Below are 23,632 nucleotides of genomic sequence, written 5' to 3' on the forward strand. Positions count from 1 at the left end.
GCTACTTGCCCCACGTGGGGCTGAGCACTTCTGGCTTGCGGTGTGGTGAGGATGCACACCCCTTGGTTCCCTCCCCCTGCCCCATAGCCGAGCACCCAGGCACTCTCAATGAGGTCTGAGGGCCGCACACAGCTGTCTGTCTTGTCGACCTCATGCCTCATTCATCTCCTCGTACGTGAACACTCTGATGGAGTCAGGTGGAGTCACCTGTCATTCTGACAAGCCCCATGCCATCCTGTCTCTTAGCTTTGGTTGTGCTGTGCCCCTCTCCTGAATCCTTACCCCTTGCAAGCTCTGCCTATTGAACTTGTGCACAGCCTGCAAGTCTTTGCTTTTCCACAAAACATGGCACTCCCCCTTCACCACAGCCACTGCTCCTTTACGCACCAGCCCTTGCTGTTGGCCTCCAGAGAGCACGGGGCACTTGCTGCCATGGGCTGTCATTATTTGCACCCGGGACTGCTTCTCCCACTGAGTGGACTGCTCCACAAGGGCAGGCCTCGCCTGACTCATGTTTTCCCTCAGCCCAGCGCCCCGCACATTGTGGGTCTCTTGGCCCCTCAACCCCAACCTCTCATAGCTGGAGGAAGAGCTGGGGGGGGGGGGTGGGGGGAGTGGGAAATCTGTGGAATGTCACCACAAATGGATCCCTAGAAATGTCCCACAGGAACCGGCACACAGAGTCTTCAAAATCATCTCCTTGGAATGTCTATCAGGGAACCAAATCTTTTTATCTACTTTGGGAACACAAAATGCTTATGGGTGATGAGGGGACATCAGGGGACATAGCCCTCAGGAGCACATTATCCAAGGGATCCTGGGTGTAGGGTGGTCTATCCAGAGCTGTGGACAGGAAGACCAATATCCTAGCCCCTAAGTAGTTGGACTCAGCTTCATTTTCTCACCCATGCATCTGGTCAGCCAGCACCATCCCAACCTGTGCCGGGCTCTAGGAGCACTGTCGTGGAGAGGATTTGGCCCCTACCCTCATGAGGCTCTGGGTGACTCAAGGAGTGTGGCAGGCCCATAAACAGTGGCAATCTGGTGCATGCATGCTTCAGCAGGGACGTGCCTGGGGGCTCTGCATGCCACGGGGACAGGAGAGTGGTGGGTTTCCAGGGGAGCTGACATCGGGCAGGGTCTCTTGGAGACGGATGTCTGGCAGAGGGGACAGGTGAGGCACTAGAGCAGCTGTTGTACCAGGGGCGCTTAGGGCCATTCAGAGTATGAGCAGCAGGAGAAAGTAGGAGGATCTGGAGGCAGTCTTGGGAAGGGCCTGCCTGGCTGATCAGGGAGCTTGGGCTCCAGCCTATAGGGAAGGGTGAGGCCTGGAGTGTTAGAAGCAGGGGTAGGAGATCTGATCAGTTTGGAGTTTCTGATGGATCTCTCTGGCTGCTGTTGGAGGCAGGATGGGTGAGGGCAGGAATGGAGACAGGATGCCTGGGTAGAGAGGCCTAGGTTTGGGACAGACAGAGATATAGAGGAAGAGGAGAGAGGACAGATCTGGGTGACATCCAGGACCTGGCTGGAGCTTAGTCAGGCAGCTCTCAGTCTACTGTCTAATCGGAAAATGAACACTCTGCCTCAGTGGCCACATGATAGACGCCCACAGGGTGCCATATCTGCCCTTCATAAATTCACACACAGCCTCCCAGCCCGGCAGAGAACAAGCTGACCCTACAGCAGCCTCACATCAACACCACATGGGCCACGTAGCTGAGAGAAAACCCTAATGGCAACCCCACCCCCAGCGGTTTCCAGCAGGACTCCTGTCCTGAGCCCCCAGAGACCGCGTGTTCCTGCTGTCCTGGTTTAGGTCACCCCCCACATGTGCCCTCCTTCCTAGGGGGTTCGGCCAGAGGGAGACTCCCTTGGATTCTGCACAGGAAAGAGCCAATAAATAAAGACAGATTCCCTCTAGGTAGTGACATCTGGAAAAGAGATGAACAGAAAGAAACAAACCGTTTTAATTTAAAAAACACCTGAAGCCTGTAATCTTAGTTGAGACAGCAGAAAGAGGCAGCTGGACTGGAATCCCAGCGGGCCACAGGGAGGGCGGGAGGGGGCCCGGTGAGAGCAGAGGAACCATGGATGCTGCTCTCCACTCCACAGGCTCCACAGGCGGGGCCAGTGGACACCTACCTCATTTCCACCTGTGTTTTGGGACTAGGTTTGAGACTTGACTGGGCTACAAATACCCTTAAAAAATGAGGGTGCTCATGGCGTTATCAGGGCAGCCAACCACTCTGAGAGGATAGCGCCTGGAATGGTTAGGAGAGACTTCAGCAACAGACCTGAGTGCAAAGCCAGCTTGGCCACTTCCTGGCCTTGTAGCTTTGGTCACTGGTGGGACCTGTGTGGGCCTTGGTTTTCCTAGTCTGAAAAAGAGCAATAGTAAAACTCCTTGAAGGATGGTTCTGACATTATGTCACCTAAAACCCGGCACATGATGAATGGCAACTAATGCCAGCCCAGCCCCTCCCTGACATACACCCATTTATTTTACAGTTAAGAAAATTGAGGAGTGGTGACTTTCCCAAGAGTTCACAGTTGATTGAGGGCTTTTAGAGCCAGGAATAGACTCAGTTGTCCTAATGGAATACTGTTCTTTCCCAGCCCACCTTGCTTAGAGTCTTTCTACATTATTTTTCTATTCATATGGCTTCTTGGTGCTCAGTTGAAGGCATTGGCCAGATTATGCACCAGGGTATCTTTAAACCACAGCCTGAGCGCAGCTCTCCCACAGGCACAGACCCAGCTCTACTCAGCTGTCTCAACAGCATTTCCTAAGAGTCTCTTCCTGCTGCGCACCTCCCTGCTACCTCCAACCCCACTCCAGGTCATTTCAATCATCTTTGTCAAACACTCCTGTGTTCTGTCTCCCTGCTGGAATTCTCCTAGTTTAATAAAGCAATTTCCAAATCGAATTTGTATGCACTACCTAAAACGTTGAAATTTACCAAACTTCCCATGAAGTGTGTAGAATTTCAGTTTAATGAAACACCAAATTTGCATTCATCCTGCTCTTTCCCCAAGATGAATCTGTGTAAATATTTCTCAAGACTTTACTCATCTTTAGCTCTTTTTAAAATAAACTATTTTTTTAGAACGGTTTTAGATTTATAGGAAAGTCATGAAGATTGTACAGAGTTCCCGTGTATACCCCACACCCAATTTCCCTGAGACCGTCTCACATTAATATCATGCATTTCTTACAATTAATAAATCAATATTGGTATGTTATTATTAGAGTCCATTCGTTGTTCCAGTTTCCTTAGTTTTTATCTAACATCTTTTATCTGTTCCAGGATCCCATTCAGGACACCACATTACATTTGGTCATCATGTCTCTTTAGTCTCCTCTTGGCTATAAAAGTTCCTCAGACTTGCCTTGTTTTTAATGATATTGACCATTTGGAGTACTGGTCAGGTATTTTGTAGGATGCTCCTCAGTTGGGATTTGTCTGATGTTTTCCTCATGACTAGATTGGAGTTATGGGTTTGGGGAGGAAGACCACAGAGGTAAAGTGCTGTAGAGACTCTTGGGTGACACAGTGTGCAGGTTTCTTACATGAATATCTTGTACATTTTATCTTCTGTGCCATGTGGCAGCTCATTTCTTACCACAGGCCACACCCCAGGTGCCCCAGAACCACTTTATGTTATAAATGAAAGCATCCTTAGAGGGCATCTGGCAGAATCCTAGATTTGGCGGATGGGGGAATCTGAGGCACAGAGAGGGGGAGAGGTGTGCCCAACTTCACACAGCAGTTAGAAGATTAGGATGGAAACAGAACTCTTGTGGCTCATTGCCCTGCTTCCCGTATTTCCATCATCTCTTCTGACTGATGGGCTCAGCTCACCCTGAACAGATTCCTTCTGGAAATCTGGGGCCAGCGGGGAAGGAGGATACTCTGTTGGTCAGTCTTCCCCTGCCTAAGCTCTGGCAGGCCTTCTGCATCCTGCTTCCAGGTTGCTCACTTCTGTGACAGAAGCAGATAGCCTCAGACCCCCAAATTCAACAGTCCTTCTGCTGATGAAAGTTCCTTCTCATTCACTTGTGTTTTACTCTCTGTCTGAGACTCCTGGCCAGGATGTCCTTAGGGGTTAATTTTGCTGATACATAGATGGATTCCAGAGGTGGGATGCTAGTTACTATCCTTTGGAGAGATAGCATGAGCTTTTGTCCCTGTGTTCTGACTGCTTCAGAGATTAAAGCTGTTTTAGATACAGCGGTTAAATCACTGTATATTCTTCCAACTCGTCTTAAGAAACCACTTCTGAAGCTTTATGTACAGCTGTGCGCAGGATCTTGCTCTAATTCTGAAACCTGTTCTGAAGTCCCCATTGTACTTGCTCTTTGCCCTGTAAGCTTTGCCTTTGGCCCAGTGTTAATAGGATCCAACCTGGCTCACAGTCAAAATTTATTTCTTTTCTCCAGGGTCCTTTGGGAAGGACAGAAGGAAGTTCTCTAAGTTGAGTACCATTCACCCTGAGACCATTAGCAAAAACCCAGGTATCTAGGGCGACTCGAGGCCTAGCCTGCAAGGAGGCCAGTGGAGCTCAGTGAACCTCTTAGGACAGTCTTGGGCCCTGGGCAAGCTTCAGTCCCTGAAAGAGGAGTCCTGTGTGGGGGCAGCCTGGAGGGTGGAGGGAGCCCTCTTAGACAAGGAGCCAGCAAGCAAGATTCCAACCTCCACTCCACCAATGACTAGCTTCCCCCTTAATCCCTGGGCCTCGATTTCCTTGTTGGAAAAATGGAGGAAACAAGGTTTATGCCACCAGGATGCTATAAGGATCAGACTAAGTCAAGTAACATATATAAAGTCCAGCCTACCAGAGTCTTTCTGGGAATGTAAAAAAAAGGGGAGAGAGAGAAAATAAATATACTAAATCATTTGTATAATGGTGGCCACTTACAAATGTGCTTCCATGTATTTAAAAAAATTCTTTTAAGTTTCTTTGTTTATTTGGGAGGGAGAGGGCACCTGGGAGGGGGAGAGAGAGACAAAGAGAATCCCAAGCAGGCTCATGCAAACTGCTGAGCTGAAACCAAGGGTTAGACGCTTAACCGACTGAGCCACCCAGGCGCTCCAGTGTATTTTAACTCCCTTTGGCTTTGTGGTTAGAGTGGGTAGGCTAGATATTATTAACCCCTTTATAGATGGGAAGACAATGTCTGAGAGAGGCCGTTGCTTGCCCAGGCCACACAGTTCGTGGTAGAGGGCCAGGGATGGAACGCAGCGTCAGGGTCTGCTTGCCTACACCAGGCCTGGGGTGTCTGTACAAGTCACTGTCAGGCAGAGTAACACAAGCTGCTACATCAAACAAATACGAAATGTCAGTGACCTACCACAAGAAGAGTTTGTCTGTCACATCACAGCCCAGTGCAGGTTGCAGTGGACAGGGGGTGGTGGGCCACTGTTCGACACAGTCAGTCTGGCCTCCAGGCTCCTCCCATTTTGTAGCTCCTTCTAAGTCCTTGCAGTTTTCTTCCTTCAGCAGGGGAGAAGTAGAGAAGGGGAGAGTAGAGAACTGTGTACAGGTTTTTATTAGCCAGGCTTCTGCCCCCATTTCGTAGATGGGACTCAGTTTCACAGTCACACTTAAGGCACCAGATGCAGACTAAAGTGGTCTATGTGCCCAGCAAGAAAACAATCACTTGCACGGGGACTAATCCATAAAATGAGGCCCATGGGCTCACGACGTTCTTTACCCCTTTCCCCCATCCCGTGGGCACAATCACATCTATTAATCCTCTCTGGATGATGCAAGTCACCTTGACCTTTTTCTGTAAGAAACAGAATAATAATCTTGACCCCAAGCAATAGGCATTTCTGGTGGAAGTAGGCGGTGGGGGGAAGGGCCGTGTCCTGCTCCTCCCTCTCCATCTGCTCCATTTTCAGGTGCAGGGATCGTGCAGGGGTCGTAACCCACTTGTTAGGTGGTGGGAGGTGATCTGCGGACCTTGCTTGGGACCCAGGATCCCCGGTGCTCAGCACCTCTGAGAGAACGCCAACGGCTGCACAGATTCTCACCTTTGAGGCTGGGCCGCCAACTCAGAGAAGGGCTTCCATGGCCATCAGCAGATTGGAAAGAGCAGAAAAGGGTCCTATCCTGGTTCTAGGGGTGGTGCTTGATCTGACTCATTCCAGAGAGCCCCCCACTTCCCCACTTTTCCCGCAGAGGCCACAAGTCCCCAGCTCAGCACAATCGCCTTTGTTACCTGGATTATTCAAGATCTCCACTGTCGGAAGGGAAGTGTGTGTGTGTGTGTGTGTGTGTGTGTGTGTGTGTGTGTGTGTTTAAGCATGGGAAGTGATTTGTAAAACAGCCGATAGCTTTAATGACAAGCCTATTTAGCTGATAAAATTAGCCATCAGAGGAATAACTTATGTTATCCTTTTGCCATAATTTAAATTTATGGCCAACTACTAGTCATCTTCACAATGGATGGAAAGGGGCCAAGGTCGAATTCAGCTTCCCCCTGCTCCTAAATCATTAGTTTGCAACTGTCTCCTGATTTTTATTGTTACCAACAATGGCGAAACTAATGGAAATAAACATTGGATGCCATCCCAATAGCAGATAGGTTTGAAGGCAGGGCAGTCTGTGCAGACAGCACTAATAGGATGGAAGAAAATTATTGCTCTTGCATTAGATAGCATCGAGCTTCTGGCCAGAGTGTGCATTGATCAGGCCAAGGCCGTGTCAAGTGTACTCCACAAACCAGACCATTATAGGCAGAGATGTACTGGGTGTGCCAGCTCTGCCGCCCCAGGGGTCTGGCCCCACCTGGGCATGCATTAAAAGCCCAGCCCCAATGGAAGAGGCCTTGACTCACTCTGTAATGCATGCTGAGGGCTTCCCTGTGGATGCTGGCTGATCTGGTCAGGTTATCTGATAGAAATACTTAGCTAATGATATGCATTAAGAAGGGCTGTGACTGCACTTTCATTCTCCCTGAGTCTCAGGATGGTCTTTTTTTCCCCCAGGCCAGTTTGCCAATGGAAAATTTGCTTCATTTTGTCATCAGAGCCACCATGTGCCTTTGCCCCTCGAGGCCCAAGGCCCAGGCCCACATGAGCCCTGGAGAGCTTGGATGTTTCTTCTTAACTGGTTTCAACAGTTTGACCACAGAGTGTCTAGGTGTGCATATTTTGTATTTATCCTGCTTCAGATTCTCTGAGTTTCTTGAATTTGTGGATTTTTTTTATTATATTGGGAAAGTTCTTGACCATGATTTCTTTACTGATTGTTTTTGCTTTATCCTTTCCTTCTCCTTTTGAAATTCTGCTTGCCTATGTTAGGCCCTTTGAGCATGTCTCACATCTCTCTTAGACCTATTTTGATCACTCATTCTCCCTACCCACCCCACCCCCCCCCCCCGCCTCCTTTTTTTTGGCCATATGTTGCAATATTTTCCTGTAGACCTGCCCTCAAGTCCAACAATCTTATCTTCTACAATGTCTGGTCTGCTGTTAAGCCCATCCAATGGAATTCTCAATTTCAGATATTGCATGTTGAACTTCTAGAAGTTCCATTTGATTCCTCTTACAAGTTCTGTTTCTCCACTGAAATGCTACATCCATTCTGTTCATCTTTCCTCCTAATTCAATATAATCATCACACTTATTTTGAAGTCCTTATCTGCTAACTCAAATATTAGATAAGCCAGCCTTTATGAAAATTCTAAGCAGCCTCTTGACTGTTTTATGTCTTGATAATTGAACATTGGGTGTGTGTGTGTGTGTGTGTGTGTTTGCTTATTCGCATGAATAGTAACTCTTTTTGTGTACTACACACTGTTAATAATGTGTTTTAGAGATTCTGGATTATGTTATCTTTCTGTAAAGAGTCGGCCCTCCGGGAATGGGGCATTTCATCAGGGAACAGGGGATGGCCCTCAAGACAGCACCAGGAGCCACCTGTCACTTGTACTTTATTCCCTCCCAGCTAGGCTCCCAGAGCCAGCACAGAGCTTGTCATAGACTCAGAGTTCAGCTAGTCCATTTGCCTTATTGAACACACAGTAAAACCAAGGTCCAAAGAGGAACAGAGACTCACCCAAAGTCAGAGTGAGGGAGGGGTGAAGGGCTGAGAATTCTGGTGCCTGCCTCCAGCCCTTGCTTTTTCCCCACTTGGAGCCTCCTGCTTTTTCCTGGCCCCTATAGCCACCAACCCCTCTGTATTCTGCTTGAGCCTAGTCTCTTCCATCTTGTCTCTAAGGCTTCGAGTTCCTTGACACAAAGTCTGTGAAGCTAGAAGCCAGAGGCCTGGATTCTGGGCCTAGCTTTGTTTCTGATGCACCCTGTTGACCTAGCTTTTCCCCTGCCCTGTCTCCCAGCACAGAGGCTTCTTCCAACCCTGGAGCCCCAGTTCACCCACTGACTAATGAGGTCCTGATATCCTAGGACCCCTGACAGCCCTTCAGTCAGCTGGGGAAGTACATGTGGCCATGTTCAGTAGAGGAGAAGCAGAAGCCAGGCTCTGAGTGTCCCAGCTGCAATACCCTGACAGCCCCCTAGAGCTGAGCTGAATTGAGCTGAGCTGAGAGCCATTTAGCTATATGCACTTCCTCTGTAGGAAGTCAGTCATTCCTCCTCAGGGCACAGGCTGAGAGCATCCAGCCACTCATACCCTCTGAAGCTTGTAAAAATATGTCCCTCTCCTTCACCCTCATTCCAATCCATGCCCATCCTGACACTTCTACCTCCTACTAGTCGCCTTAACCTCCTGTCTCCACTGTCTCCAACCTAGTCCAAATTCTGGTTATTTGGCCTAGGTTGCAGAAATAGCATCCCAGCTGGTATTCCCAGGTCCACCCTGGCCCATCTCTGTCCAATCCTTCGCCATGCTGTCAGCACAGTCCTTCCAAAGTTCTCACCTGAGTCACCACAACACCTCCTCCCTCACCTGTCCTTCCGTTCAAAAGATTTCAGTGATTTCCTGTCACTCTTTAAAGGCCGACATCCTAGAAACATTTTGCTGTGGCTAAAGGGCTCTGCCTGGTGTGGCTTCTGTTGATCTCCCCAGGCTCTCTTACCTACCAGGCCTCTGTCTTTTGGACACATCGTGCCTCCCCTGCCACAAGTGCCACCCGGTGTCACCCCTTGAGACTGTCCTGGGAGATTTACTCCCCACAGTGCAGCAGACACGGTCCCCCTCACATGGGGCCACTGAGGACTCACTTCCAAGCTGAGAGACACATTTTCATTCTAAAACACGTAACAGAATTTTAACATAGCCCTCACCATGCTTTATCTGAATGAGTGAATGAATGAATGAATGAATGAATGTCTAGGAGAACTCCCATATACTTGGGGTTCATATCTGTAGCCTAAAACTTGTTTTAATGTATGTGCCTATGTCTGCACATGTGGGCTTGGGGCTGGGCAAGCCCTGGCCTCTGGCTGTCTGGCCTGAATTCCAGTGGGACACTCATGGGCAGCTCTATATCAATTACAAGTTATCAATAATGCATCTGCTCAGAGTGGCCTAGAAGGCCATTAGTTGGGCCTACTGGCCCTGACGAGCAGCCTTGGAGAAAGTGGTCTACATATGCCCATGGGAAGTTCAGATCAGCCTGGGAAGGAGGGGCTTCCAGCCCCAGCAGAACTCAGGAAGGTTGCCTCATGGGCCCCTTGTGACCTCTGAGACCTTGATGCCAGAGAGGTAGCTTGAACTCTCTCCCCCTGCACAGAAGACCACCGTATAATAAGCCAGGGTTGCTTTCTTACCATCTACAACCAATGGCCCCATGTAAGTACTGAGTTGTTGAGGTCCAGAGTCTGAGCCTAGACTGAAAGCAGAGATAGGGCACAGTGTGTGAGCAGGTACAGGGTTCAGTGTGTAACCGTGGTTGGGGCTCACGGTCAGAGCTTAGTGTGTGAGCAGGATCAGGGCTCAGACTATCTCAGCTTTGGGCTAAGATTGGAGCTTGGTCTGAAGCCACAGAATTGAGCAGAGCTGATTAGTTTCATTCATTCATTAATTCAACAATAATTATTGAGTGCCTTCTCTACACCAGGCAACAAAACAGTCAAGACCCCTGCTCTTACATAGATTATATTTTATTAGGGGGGCGAAGGTGGCAGTGCTGTGCTAGAGCCCTTATCCCTGAGAACCACTTGTGTACATGTCTTCCCAATTCTCCATGACATTGTGTTGGTAGTTTGAAATTGGCTATGGTGGAGTATTTACACCACAGAGATTGGCATAAACTACCCATCAGGACTTTTTTCTTTCTTTCTTTCTTTCTTTCTTTCTTTTTCTTTTAACCATCATACCATCACTGAAGTGAGAGGGGAAAACCAAAAGATAGTCCTTAAAGAAAATGATGTAGTGACTACACATATTTGTATCATCTCCTTTCCCAAACTCCACTAAAATCACTATTTAAAAAACCATAAACACTTAAGAATTAAGAAAGTGTCTCTTTAAGTCCTGTCCATAAGGACAAAGAATATAGAGACTTAAGTGGATTTGAGAAAAAATAGTGGATGAGAAAGGGGTAACCGATCTAGCAGAATGGAGAATTTATAATTCAAGTGCCTGCAGAGGATAATGAGGGAAATGGGCTAATTCTGCCCTCAGAACCCTTGAGAGTTTGGGAAGAAAGGAGTGATTGGGAAGCTGACCAAAGGGAGAGGGGTTGGCTAAAAGCCTGTACACACAATATTTGAGCCCCTTAGGCCCCATCCCAATCCTGAACAGCCAGGAGACCACACACCCGCATCCTACAAGAATCATAGAGGTTTTTCCTCTGGAGAAACTGAACCAGAGGGCTCTGCAGGTGGTCCCTGGGTTAGGCAAGGGTCAGAGAAGGGGTACAGGGCTGAAAACGAGGATTAAGTGATAATCCTTCCGTATAATGATGGGACCCTCTGCCCCATTCCCTTGCCCTGCTCCCAGCACAGAGGCTGCCAGAGGCTGATGAGCTCTCTGAAAAACTGAGTGGTCCCAGAGACAAAACCTGTGGACACTGACATTGGGAGGTTGTCCCAACGTCAGTCTCCTACTTGACCACCCTAATGTTAACGAATGCTCTAATTGTGCATTTCATTTACACCAAAAGAAAAATAATAAAATATTAAAATAGATTATAAAATATCAGAAGGTGATAAGTCCAATGCAGAGAATTCAAACAGGCTGGCATGACAAAGTGCCTGGGTGGCTGCCTCAGGTGGGGGGGGTTGGGTCTGAGCAGAGGAGCTGACTATGTGATCTGTGAGCAAACAGCACAGCTGGGGAAGTGGCCTTCAGATCAACACATGCTTGGTGTGTTTAAGGAACTACAAGAAGCCCTGCATCACAGGGAGAGGTAAAGAGAGAAAGGATGAGGCGAAGTAGGCCAGAGAGACAGGGCCAGATCATGCACCTGCTTTGTAAGCCAAGGGTAAGGAGTTGAGTTTCCTCCCAGTTGAGATTTGTAGACAAGATGGTGATATGATGTGATCTAGGTTTGGGAGAATCTCTCTGACTTCTTCTGGAGAATAGATGGCAAAAGGCTGTAGAAGTTGCAGTTGCCCAGGTGAGGGCTGGCAGTGAAGGTGGTGGGGGGTGGGGCAGGCAGGCTTGGCGTAGCACTTGGAGGTGGAGCTGGACTTGGGGACAGATTGCATGGTGGGGGAGGGAAGGCAAGGAAACAAAGGAGGTGATTCATTTTTGGCTCCAGCTAAGATGAGATGAAACCACCTGAGGAGCGATTTTCAGATGCAGTGAAGAGTCCTATTCTGACCAAGTTGAGTTGGTGATTCCTGTGACCCAGTTCCATGTTGTTGTCAGGTAGGAGTTGGAGGTGTGAGGCTAACATTACAGGTAGGGGTCAGAGCAGGACACCGAGCATCATGGGCAAGTAGGTAATCTTCTAGGTAGGGAGACCAGGCACTGGGCTTCCCTGGGACTGCCCTCCTCCACCACCACTTGTTTCAGGCTTTGAGTTTGTCTGGAGGTTGTGCAGAAGTGATGCAATGTGTTCTTGGGACACTAGGTGGCAGTGAAGGCTCTCCTTGTAGCTGAGCCCACAGCCAGGCCCTTCAACGACAGACGTCAACTTTGTCTTTGCACAGATGGCCCAGAAAGGCCCAAGGATGAACAGCCATTTCAGCCACAAACCCAAGAAGCATCTGGGTTTGTTGGCTTTTCCCAACAACAACAAAAAATAATTAACCAAAATCAAAATATGTGCAGCTTTTTTCAAAGCCCTTATTTAAGTACCCAAGTCCTCAGAGAGATCTAGGGTGTGAGAACCCCTGTTATACAGATAAGGGAACCCAGCCACATGGTCAGGAAGCTACAGAGCCTGGACTAGGGCCCAACCCTTTCTGAACACCTCCTAGAAGAGGCAAGTGGGTGTTGCTGGAAGACAAATGGACAGTCGACAGCCCAGCAAGCAGGTGATGATCCCTGACATCAGGATGGGCTCCCACGGCTGGTTAGGCTGGCCCTGGATGTTCCCAGGTATCCTGTGTTACATTCATCATCAGTGTAAGACACCTGAATTAAGGCACACCTGGATCGCACATTTAGGCAAGTAACTAGATCAAGATTCAAACCCGTGTTTTTCGCCTCTCCTTCAGTGCTCTTCCCACAGACCACAGGTGTGTTTCCCCTAATGGCCATCTTGTCTTCACAATGGGGCCAGACTACACAGTATCCCAGAGATGACACACAGGAACGCACTTTATTACTTGGATAAGACTCCATAAACGTCAAAGGCTCTAGCGACTGGTGTCGTTGGAGATTTGTAAGGAAGGCCCCACCCACCCCTCAGGACTCTCAGCGCCAGGCTCCTGGCTCCCGCCCCAGGAGCAAAGCGCCCCTGGCCCCGCCCTCCCGCGCGCAGCCCACCGCCCACAGCCCCTCTCCTCTTGCAGTTTGAGATCCGGCAGCTGCGGGCGCACCTGGCTCAGCAGGACCTGGACCTGGCTGCCGAGCGCGAGGCGGCGCTGCAGGCCCCTCACGTGCTCAGCCAGCCGCGCAGCCGCTACAAGGTGGTGGAGGCCGGCACGTGGGCGGAGGAGACGGCCGCCGAGAGCGTCGTGGAGGAGCTGCAGCCCTCGCAAGGTGAGCCCGCCGGCGGCCCGCCCCCACCCAGGCCTCTGCGCCCAGAATCCTGAGGGCGGGCGAGCCTCCTTGCGGGACTGGTGGGAGGAGGGGCTCACCTCAGGAGGGGGTGCCCCCGGGACGACCTTTCCTAGCCCTGGAGCAAGCGTTTAGTCAGGCTGCCTTGCCCCAACCACGAAGTCATCTCAGTGACTTGCACCCATTCTATGCCTGTGGGCCGCTGGCGTGCTTTGCATGCATTATTATCTCGCCATCCCTCACTGCATTAGAAGTATGACTTACCTATTTTACGGATGAAATAAAAGTTGTACAAAGGCGCGTCACTAATAAATGGCGGAGCTAGGCTTCAAACCAGAGACTTGAGACTTTCCTTCTGGATTACCCCGCCCGCAGGGGCCAGATAGTCAGTCCATCCTTAGGGCCAGTACAGCCCAGAACCTAAATCTTGGAGGTGGTAACAAACTGGTGGGCAGGAGAGATTAGTGGAGAATGGGGCATGAGTACTATATAGATGGCCAGCTGTGTTATCTTGAACAGGGAACTTCCTCCTTCTGAGCCTTGGTTGTGCTAGCTGGCAAATGGGAACGGTGCTGAGCTTTCCTCACAGTGTTGTTGTGAGGCTCAGGGAAGTGGGTGCAAGTGGCCTCCAGAGCTGCAGAACAGTCCTGCAAATGTCAGATGGTATTGCCTGGTGACACAGCCCTGTCAAGTTTGGACCTTCGCAGGATTTGGGGAGGCTGTGTTCAAATGGACTCAAGTCAGGGATCTACCTCAGCTCAGGGAGCTGGGGAGCCAGGTAGGGGGATGAGCGCCCACGTTAGGGCCCCAAGGGGATCCTAGGAGCTCTCAACACAGACTTCCCTCCCCAGGCACCTTTTGTGTTCCTGTCTGAGTCCTCCCTGCCCTAACTTGTACCTGAAAATGTTATCACTAAAGTGATGGGTAAGGGGTTACGTCACTTTATCAAAAAATTCTTTTAAATATTGACCTCCCCTAATAATTCAGGATACATTTTCAAGTTTACATTTTTTACCTGAAGGTAAGGGAATTAAAAGTTCATCAAATCGCCCCTTCCCCGGAGGGAGGTTTTTACAGTGTGATCTCATTTCATCCTCACGTCACCTTTCTCTCATATGGAGGAGAAAACTCAGACCCAGAGAAGTTGAAAGAATTTCAGGGTAGAGACGCCTATGTGGCTCAGTCGGTTAAGTGTCTGACTCTTGATTTTGGCTCAGGTCATGATCTCAGGGTTCATGAGATCGAGCCCTGAATTGGGCTTCATGCTAACAGTGCAGAGCCTGCTTGGGATTCTCTCTCTCTCGCTCTCGCTCTCTCTCTCTCTCTCTGCCCCTCCCCTGCTGTGTCTCTCTCAAAATAAACATTAAAAAAAAAAAAAAAAGAATTTCACAGAATTATACACTGGAAATGATGGTGCTGAGCTTAGAACCCAGGCTGTGGGGCCCTAAACCCCAGCTTGACCTCGGGCCCACTTCACCTTGGCTTGCCATGTTCCCCTTGCCAGGACAGCCCAGCAGAGCTGCGTGGGCTCCACGCAGAGCCTTGGGCTCCACAACTCCCCAGCTCTGTGACTTGAGGCTTCAGTGTTCCCTTCTATAAAGTGCCTCACAGCTCCAGCTCTGCCTGCCTCACAGGCAGCATGAGGAGCTGATGGATGTGAGAAAGCTCTGGAGGCTGTAAGTCACTGTGGACAGGTTTTGTGGAGTGGGGTGATTGCTGTTATGATCTTTTAGAGAGAACTTCGGATCTTAGAACTGTAGAAGTTGGGGGCTGGGAGGGACTTCTCTGAGGGAGGGATAGACCTTCAGCTGATGTGTTCATCCCATCTAAAACTCTTGCCAAGAGGCTCCCTGGCCTCAGCTTACCTTCTTTAACAACAGGTGCTCCTGAAATCCCAGGGAAGCCCACACCAACCCAACTTTCAATGGCTCTGTTTATTAGAAAAGAATTCTTTGTTCTGGGCTGAGGTCTGCCCCCCAGCACCTGTCTTTCCTACTTGGCTGCAGCTGTTCTGCATTGGTTGCAGTGGATGCCCTCCCGGCTGAGGCACCTTTCATTTTATTTTTTTATTGAAGTCTGTTTGACATACAGTGTTATACTGAGGTGTCCTTTCAAAGACTGGCCTCTGAGTGTTTTCTCCTGCGGGGACTGTCACTGCATTCCCACAGCCAACCCTCAGGAGAGAAGCTCTCCATGTTCTTGCTGTATCATCTCTCCTTGAACATTCCAGTGTTTTGGTTCCTCTTAGAGTGACATCTAGAACAGAACACAGTTCTTGGGGAGCTGCAAGACCAGGGTGGAGTGCTAAGGGGCCACCCCTGCTTTTTTGTTCTGAACCGAGAACCCTTAGATGTGGCTGCCTGGCCTGAGCTCACAGCTGACCCGGCCCCCTGCCCCGTGTTCCCTGGGAGGCCCCCCCATCCCCGTTCCCTGCTCCCATTCCACTGTGCAGCACTTTACATCCATCTGTGTTGGGCTGTAGCTTCTTTGATTCCTGACTTAACACGTTGGCTGATGGCTGCTTGGGCTGCAGTAACGGTGATGAAGCATGGCAAACTGCTTACCTGTCGGTTTACTGTCTCACGGCTCTCGAGGCTGACGTCTGAGATCAAGGTCTTGGCAGGTTGGTTCCTCCCGAGGGCTGTGAGGGTCTGTCCCCTAGCTTCTGGTGGTTTGCTCATAATGCTTGGTGTTCCTTGGCTTCCTCTTCACCTGGCATTCTCCCTGTGTGTGTGTCTGTGTTCACATTTCCTTTTTTATAAGGACCCAAGTCATACTGGGTTGGGGACCCACCCTACTCCAGTATGACATCACCTTAATTAGTGACTTCTGCTTCAGCCTCATTTCCAAATGAGACCCCATTCTGAGGTACTGGGGGTTAGGGCAACATATGAATTTGGGGGAGACACAACAATTCACCCTCTAACAGGTGGCATACAGACCTTTAATGATCTCGCTTGCCCAGCCTCAACTCCTCCCACTGTCTTCACCTTCACTGTGGGCAAGGGAAGCATCTTTTAGCTCTGTGTTCTATGCAGCGGTAGGTCTTGGAACTTTTCCACATGCTGATCACTGGCAGGCCAGGCCTGCCTGCCAAACTTCTCTTCCTCCTTAGAACCCATCTCCAGGTGAGCTCCCAGCCACCACTCTCTCCCCTCTAGACTTCCATGAACTCCCATGAGGCCCAATCAACTGTGCCGTGTTGCTGTGACCATTTATGTGTGTGTTCCCCCCAAGACTTGTTTATCTCCAGAGCCCACCCAGGCCTGGTCCTCAGCAGGCTCCCTGTAGTGCTTGTTGTGTGAAATGTAATGTGCAAGTCTGTAACTGATCAAAGAACAAAAAAAGGCTTGTGGATGTCACTTGTGCTAATGTGGGTCCTTGCAGTGCTCTGGGCTCAGGGGCCATCTGGCAGCAGTGCACTCCAGAAACCCCTCTTGACTTTCAGCTCCCTAGGCTGGTGTTTGTGGAATCCAGAATAAAAGAATATAAGAATATTCTTTTTGCAAGTTCTTCTAGAAGTCAGCAGCTTTTGCCTGCTTGTCTTGCTTCCCAAGGACAGGAGCTTCACAGTCTCCAGCTCATCCCAGGGTCTTCCTCATTGATAAAGCAGAATGAGTCAGAGGAGCAGCTGCTGGGCAGCCAGCCTCCTTGCTCTGCCCACAGTGGTGCTCACAGCCCATCTCGAGGCTGGAGCTCACCTGGGGCTTAGGCCTGCCTGGTTCTGTTGTCTCTTCACATGTGCTCACCTATAAACATCTGAGCTCAGGTGAGCGCCTCCAAACAGCCACACATTCTATAGCACCTCTCTATCATCAGGATCCTTGGCTCTCGCGATAACAGCATGGCCATTATTGTCCCTGAGCCAGTGACCTCCAGACCCTCAACACCTGATGCCACATTTGGGCCCACAGGGAGTCAAGATCTGGGTTTGGAGAGTCTACAAACAAACCAAGCCTTTGAAATAATCCTACACATTCTAGGAGTCCTTGCCTCTCCATCCTGCTCCCTCTCTCTGCTGTCCCCATAATGAACAACTTCCAGGAGGTATGGAGGGTTGCAGAATAAGAAGGGAGAAAGCTGGGTCACACTCGAAGCCCACTCAGGGTAAATTTGATCAGCTGTGTGTCACTAGCCAGGATGTCATGGCATCTGTGCTGACCCTCCTGAGACTAGGAGGTGTCTGAACAAGGCACCCAGGCCTCCCATAGAGATGCCAAACATGTATCCCTGGGAGCAGCTGCAAATGCCCCACCCATCTATACCTGGAACCCACCCCTGCTCTCCTTTATCTGTTCTGTGACACCCCTACCTCCAACCTCTCTAGACGCACACCTGCCCTGTACCTGCCCCAGTCTATGCCATGCACAGTCCACTCCCCCACAGGCCACTTCTGCCACTTCACTGCCAACCTCCAGAGCCATCAGTAGCAAAGCCAACACCGCTGAAGCAGAGGGCAGAAGCTGGGGGGCCAGCAAGTGGCATGTGTGATTCATAGCCTCCAGTGGGCCAGTGAGACAGGGCATCCCCCAGCTGATTTCTCTTTGATCAGGAGCTGTGTCCAGGGAGGGATTTCCATGACATTAGAAATTATGGCCGGACAAGCTAGGGATGCCCTGGGCTACTCTGGAGATGTAGAAAGGGCAGCCTTTGTTGCTAACGATGACCTTCAGGCCAGTGAGGGCTCCGAAGCTCACTGTGTCACAACAGCACACAGACTTTCCAAGGATTAACCTGCAGAAATGAGCGAGAAGTGACAGGAGCCTCTGGAGGGGGCCTTGCTCACTGCGGGAGGGTGGCCCTGAGGGGTGGGAGTGCTGAGTGGTTCCTACAGTCTCAACAGTTGCCAGCAGGTCAGAGCCAGACTAACGCCGACCAGCTTCTGTTTAGACTTGCTCTGGCACAAATCATTTTTAAAACCCAGGCTGCAAAGTTCCAGACTTTGGGGCCTGCCAAGTTCACGGTGCCCCTGTGTAGTCGTTAATACTTCCCTCCCAAATTTATTAGTCTTGAAACTTGCCCATAATTTATGAATTACAGCTACTGGTGGGAGTGCCACAGTTTCACTGTATATCACAGGAAACCTCTGTGTCCCTGTATGCTGCCCCAGCACTCAGAGAAACCCCCACAGAGGTGCACCAGGCCAGGCGGCCCCCCCAGAGGGCCTTCCCTCTGCCAAGCAGCTGGCACCAGGGTGTACCCTTAGGAGAGCAGAGACCTATGTGCTATGGAGACAAGTCGGGGTTTCTGCCACTGCTGGCCTCCTCACATGTGTTCCTAGTGGAGTCACTGAGGACCCAGGGAAGCCCCAGAGCTGTAGGGCCTCACACAAAATAGTGAGACAGTTGACAGGGCAGAGGGCTAGGGCTAGGGGTTTGTATCTCAGCTCAGCCTTGAACAAGTTACTTTACCTCTCTGATCAGGACTGGGTCCATGGCCTGGTGACTTGGTTGGTCGTACAGGGGCTCGAACTTGGTTCAGTGCTCTGCTGTGGTCTACTTGAAATCCTTAATGCTTTTTTTTTTTTAACAGATGTGTAATTGGCATATAGCTTATTAGTTTTGGGTATACTATGTAACGATTAGATATTTGTATATATTGCAAAATGATCATAATAAATCTAGTTAACATCTGTAACCATACATATTTATAAAATTTAAAAAAATTTTTAAGTTTATTTATTTTGAGAGAGAGAATAAGCAGGGGAGGAGCAAAGAGAGAGGGAGAGAGAGAATCCCAAGCAGGCTCCATGCAGTCAGCACAGAGCCTGATGTGAGTCTCGATCTCAGGAACCATAAGATCGTGACCTGAGCCGAAACCAAGAATCAGACGTTTAACCGACTGAACCCCCCCAGACCCCCCAGTTACAAATATTCTTTTTAATGTGATGAGAACTTCTAAGATTTACTTGCTTAACAACTTTCAAATATGCAGTACATTATTAGTAACTATTGTCACCATGCAATACAGCATATCCCCATAACTTATTTATTTTACAATAAAATTTGTACCCTTTGACCCCACTCACCCATTTCACCAACCCCCACCTCTAACAACTACCAATTTGTTCTTTGTATCTGTGAGCTCAGAGTTTTCTTATTTTTGTTTTGTTTTTAGATTACACATAATTGAGATCATATAGTATTTGTCTTTCTCTCCCTGACTTATTTCACTTAGCATAATGCCCTCAAGGGACATCCATGTTGCAAATGGTGCAATTTCTTTCTTTTTTATAGCTGAAATACTCCAGTGTGTGTGTATCTGTGTGTGTCTGTGTGTGTGTGTATCTGTGTGTGTGTATGTACACATGCCACATCTTTATTCATCCACCATTGGACACTTATGTTGTTTCCATGTATTAGCTATTATAAATAATGCTGTGATGAATGTGAGGGTGCATCTTTTCAAGTTAGTGTTTTCGTTTACTTTGGGTAAATACCCAGGAGTGGAATTCTATGATAGTTGTATTTTTGATTTTTGAGAAACCTCCATACTACTTTCCACAGTGGCTATAAAATGTACATTCCCACCAAAACTGTGCAAGTGTTCACTTTTCTTGACATCTTGCCAAAATTACCTCTTGTCTTTTTGCTAATAGCCATTCTAACAAGTATGAGGTGGTATCTCATTGTGGTTTGTAGTCCCCTGATGACGAGTGATGTGGAGCATCTTCTCATGTGTCTGTTGGCCATCTATATATGTTCTTTGGAAAAATGTCTATTCAGATCCTCTGCCCAGCTTTTAACTGGTTTGGTTCTTTCCACTGTTGAGTTGTAGGAGTTCTTTATACGTGGTGGATATTATTAGCCCCTTATCACATATGATCTGGCTTTTTGAACAAGGGACCCCATAATCCTGCTCGTCCTGTCTCTGAGCCCCAGTTTTTCCAGAATGAGGATAGTAGCAGAAGCACATCTTCTCTGCGAAGGATTGGGCTTTTGGTCACAGGCACAGCTCTAGTGCATGGTACACAGCAGGTGCCCAGTGAATGTCCGTGCCTCCTTCTATGAGGGCTGCCTAGTCAGGGACCAGGAGCCCCAAACCAGGAATCAGGGCTTCCCTATGGACTTTGGGGCCCGTGTCTGCACAGGATGTATGGATGTGGGGTCCTGGGACCCTGCCCCACAGCACCCGCTCTCACCCCTTCCAGGAGGCCCAGCTGACTCAACCTCAGCCTTTCTCTCAACCTCAGCCTTGCCAGGCAAGTTGGGGCTCCACCCCAGGGGCAAACACACATAATGAGCGTTGCCATGGTCAGCACTCGAAGGGCTTTGGGAGGATTAGCCCGGATGCATTTTCAGAATGTTTACACCCCAGGAAGAAAGGTGCCAGGTGGCCAAGAGCAGCTGCTGTAGCTGCCTCAGAAGCCTCAAGACTTTGGGGTTGGTAGGGAACGCCATGGGCCAGGGGTTCAGAAAGGTGAGGGACATCCCAGGGCTAGACTTGACATTCATTACCTCAGTAAATCTTACAGCTCCCCAGCAGGTTGGTGTTTCTCATCCCCATTTCACCTGTGAGGAAGCTGAGGCTCAGAGTGCCTAGGGATTTGCCTGAGACCACAAGGTGGCTGTTTTGTCCTGGAGCCTGTGTTTGTGCCCACCCTTCTTTCCAACCCCTCCAGGGGCAGCCAGCTCAGTCCTCCCATGGGGTGGTTCCTCCATGGCCCTAGGGCCCCTTGAGGCCAAATCAAAACAAACTCTGGGGCAGGAGATTATTCTTAGGTGGAAGGTGGGCAGCCCCTCGTGTAGAGGATGAATGGTGGCCTGTTCCTGGCCACAAGCATCTGTGTCTACCTCCTCTCCTTTTCCCCAAGTTCCCAGTTACCCAACAGTCTCTAGTCTCCAGGCAGGGATCAGGGACAAGGAGAGAGGCTGTGTGCTGAACAGTGAGAGAGAATCCCAGAGGGGGAGGTCCTGGGAGGTCCTGCAGGCCCCCAGACACAGTCATCTGTCCAGTCAACAGTATTTATTGCTGGCATATGGCAAGCCTCATGCTAAGTGCTAGAGAGATGCTGAAGAAAATGTGGCCCCTGTGTGGGTCAGGACGGAACCCCAGCCCAATTGGTCAGTTCTGGAGAAGAAGGCCTGCTTAAAGCAGAGAGCAGGCATGAACAGTGTCAGCATTGCTAGAGGAGTCCAGCAGGCCTCGCTTTCAGATCTGTATCTTTTTTTTTTTTTAATTTTTTTTAATGTTTTTTTATTTATTTTTGAGACAGAGAGAGACAGAGCATGAATGGGGGAGGGTCAGAACAAGAGGGAGACACAGAATCTGAAGCAGGCTCCAGGCTCTGAGCTGTCAGCCCAGAGCCTGACGCGGGGCTCGAACTCACGGACCACGAGATCGTGACCTGAGCCGAAGTCGGACGCTTAACCGACTGAGCCACCCAGGCGCCCCTCAGATCTGTATCTTAAAGCTCATTCTGAGGCCCGTGTGTGGGAATAGAGGGAGCAAATGCAGACTGGACAAACCTCCAGTGGCCACCTGGGCCCTAGGTTTTGTCAGGCATATTCATGCAGCTAGCCATCCCATTCATTAAACCCAAGACATGACAAGAGTCCAAAGGGGAAAGCACGACATCTGACCTATGGCTAGACCACAGGACCATAACAGAGGGCATCAGGGGTCCCTCGAATAGTCACAGACTTGGTAGGAATCGGGTGAGGAAAGAGAAAGCACTGAGAAGTAGCCAGTCTCCCAGCCTGGGTGGGCAAAGAAACCATTCACCAAGATGGAGGTGGAGGGAGAAACTGAGTTCTATTTGGGACATGTTGAGTCAGAAGTAGCTAGAGGTCATTCAGACGAAGTTGGCCAGTTGCCAGATCAGTCATAAGTTCAAGAGAGACATCAGGGCTACAGTTCACCTAGCCTAGACTGTTTTTTCCAATGGCTTGGATGAAGATGTGGCAACCTCAAACAGTCAACACTGAGATAGGAGAAAGATCTAATACCTTGGACTGAACCAACATTAAGAGTGCTTTGGGGTGCCTGCGTGGCTTAGTTGATTAAGTCAACTCCAACTCTTGGTTTCAGATCAGGTCATGATCTCACAGTTCATGGGTTCGAGCCCCACATCAGGCTCCATGCTGACAGCGTGGAGCCTGCTTGGGATTCTCTCTCTCTCCCTTTCTTTCTGTCCCTTCCCTGCTCTCGCTCGCTCTCGCTCTCGCTCTCTCTCTCCCCCCTCTCTTTCTGCCCCTCCCCCACTCTCTCTTTCAAAATAAATAAGTAAACTTAAAAAAAAAAAAAAGAGTCCTCCTCAGCAGGCTGCACCTCTGTACTGACATTTGCCTGGGATGAGAAACAGGAATCCTCCATGGAGGTTACACAGCCAAGTGTGGTAGGGGCTTGGCCTGGCCCCAGTTACTGCAGAGAAGCCCTGGGTGTCTCGTGAGTCAGTGGAGTAGGGCGGTTGCTGCACCCACTTGGAAGATGTCAGGCTGCATTAGGGGAGTAATCCCGCCAGATTTTAGGAAAGACCAGTCTATTAAGTAATCCTGGCCTTGCAGGGCAGTGGCCAGGATTAAAGGATCTCGGTGTGTGTGGTGCCAAACCCCAAGGTGTGGAGCTATGAAGGCACAGTGAATGCTCCCTCCCTTCCCCTCCTCCACCTGTTTTGGTCACATCTGTAACCCCTAGTGAAGCCTTCAGAGTGGAAAGGCTGGAAAACTGGGGAGGGGTAGAAAATGGACAGTGGTTTCCCAGAGGAGACTTCTCAGGAGGGCCTTTTAAGTGTTTAAGTGTTGGATGGTCTGTCACCATCACATAGACAGTGAGGAGCAGTGGGCTTAGCCTTGGTACCTGTGAAAGACAGGACCAGGGTCTGCAAGGCTTGATTAAATGGAGATTGGCTGTTTGACCAAGGAATGGACATCCTGGTAAGGCCCCGCCTGTGCTCCTCAGAGGCCAGGACTCCTGGCCTCAGTACCCAGCACAGGGTCCAGCACACTGTGATCCTACTGAGCACAAATGAACAAGAAGCTGTCCACAGCTGACTGTTAGAGCTCCTCAACAAAGAGGTAGGCCCTCCCTTCCCCAGGTGTGCAGGCCATGGAGGGGAGAGCCCCCCATCAGGAGGTAGTGAGGTGATAGCCCAGATGCCTCTGGTCCCTTCCCACACTGCTCTCTCACCTCTGGGTGCTTTAGAGCTGGCAGAGGTTTTGGAAGCCATCTAGCCCAGCAACATCACAATCTGCAAGGGCCTCACCCGCCCCTGGTGGTACAGATGAAGAAACTGAGGACCAGAGAGGGGATGTGACCTCAGGCTCCTGTGGCAGTGGCATGCCCCAGGACAAGACCCAGGATCTGGGTTTTGGGTTTGTTTGTTACAATTTGTTTATACAATGTTACATTAGTTTCAAGCGTACAACAGTGATTTAACAAGTTTATTATGCTGTGCTCACCACGAGTGTGGCTACCATCTGTCACCATACAGTGCTATTACGATACCATTGACAACATCTCCCATGCTCTACCTTTCATTCCTGGGACTTACTCCATAACCAGAAGCCTGTATCTCCCACTCCTCTTCAACCATTTTGCCTATCTC

The 23,632-nt window shown here is 49.7% G+C and overlaps 1 protein-coding gene across 1 annotated transcript in view; it reads left to right on the top strand.

Annotated features, from left to right (window-relative positions):
• Positions 1-23,632, top strand: part of TMEM266 (transmembrane protein 266) — a 124,965-nt gene that overhangs the window by 95,863 nt on the left and 5,470 nt on the right. The window contains exon 9 of the mRNA XM_053888818.1: positions 12,879-13,068. Within this exon, the coding sequence (XP_053744793.1) occupies positions 12,879-13,068 (190 nt within the window). The remainder of the gene's footprint in view (positions 1-12,878; positions 13,069-23,632) is intronic.

Source organism: Panthera pardus, unplaced genomic scaffold (genome assembly GCF_024362965.1).
Source record: "Panthera pardus isolate Hobbes unplaced genomic scaffold, ASM2436296v1 HiC_scaffold_24, whole genome shotgun sequence".
NCBI classification, from domain to species: domain Eukaryota; kingdom Metazoa; phylum Chordata; class Mammalia; order Carnivora; family Felidae; genus Panthera; species Panthera pardus.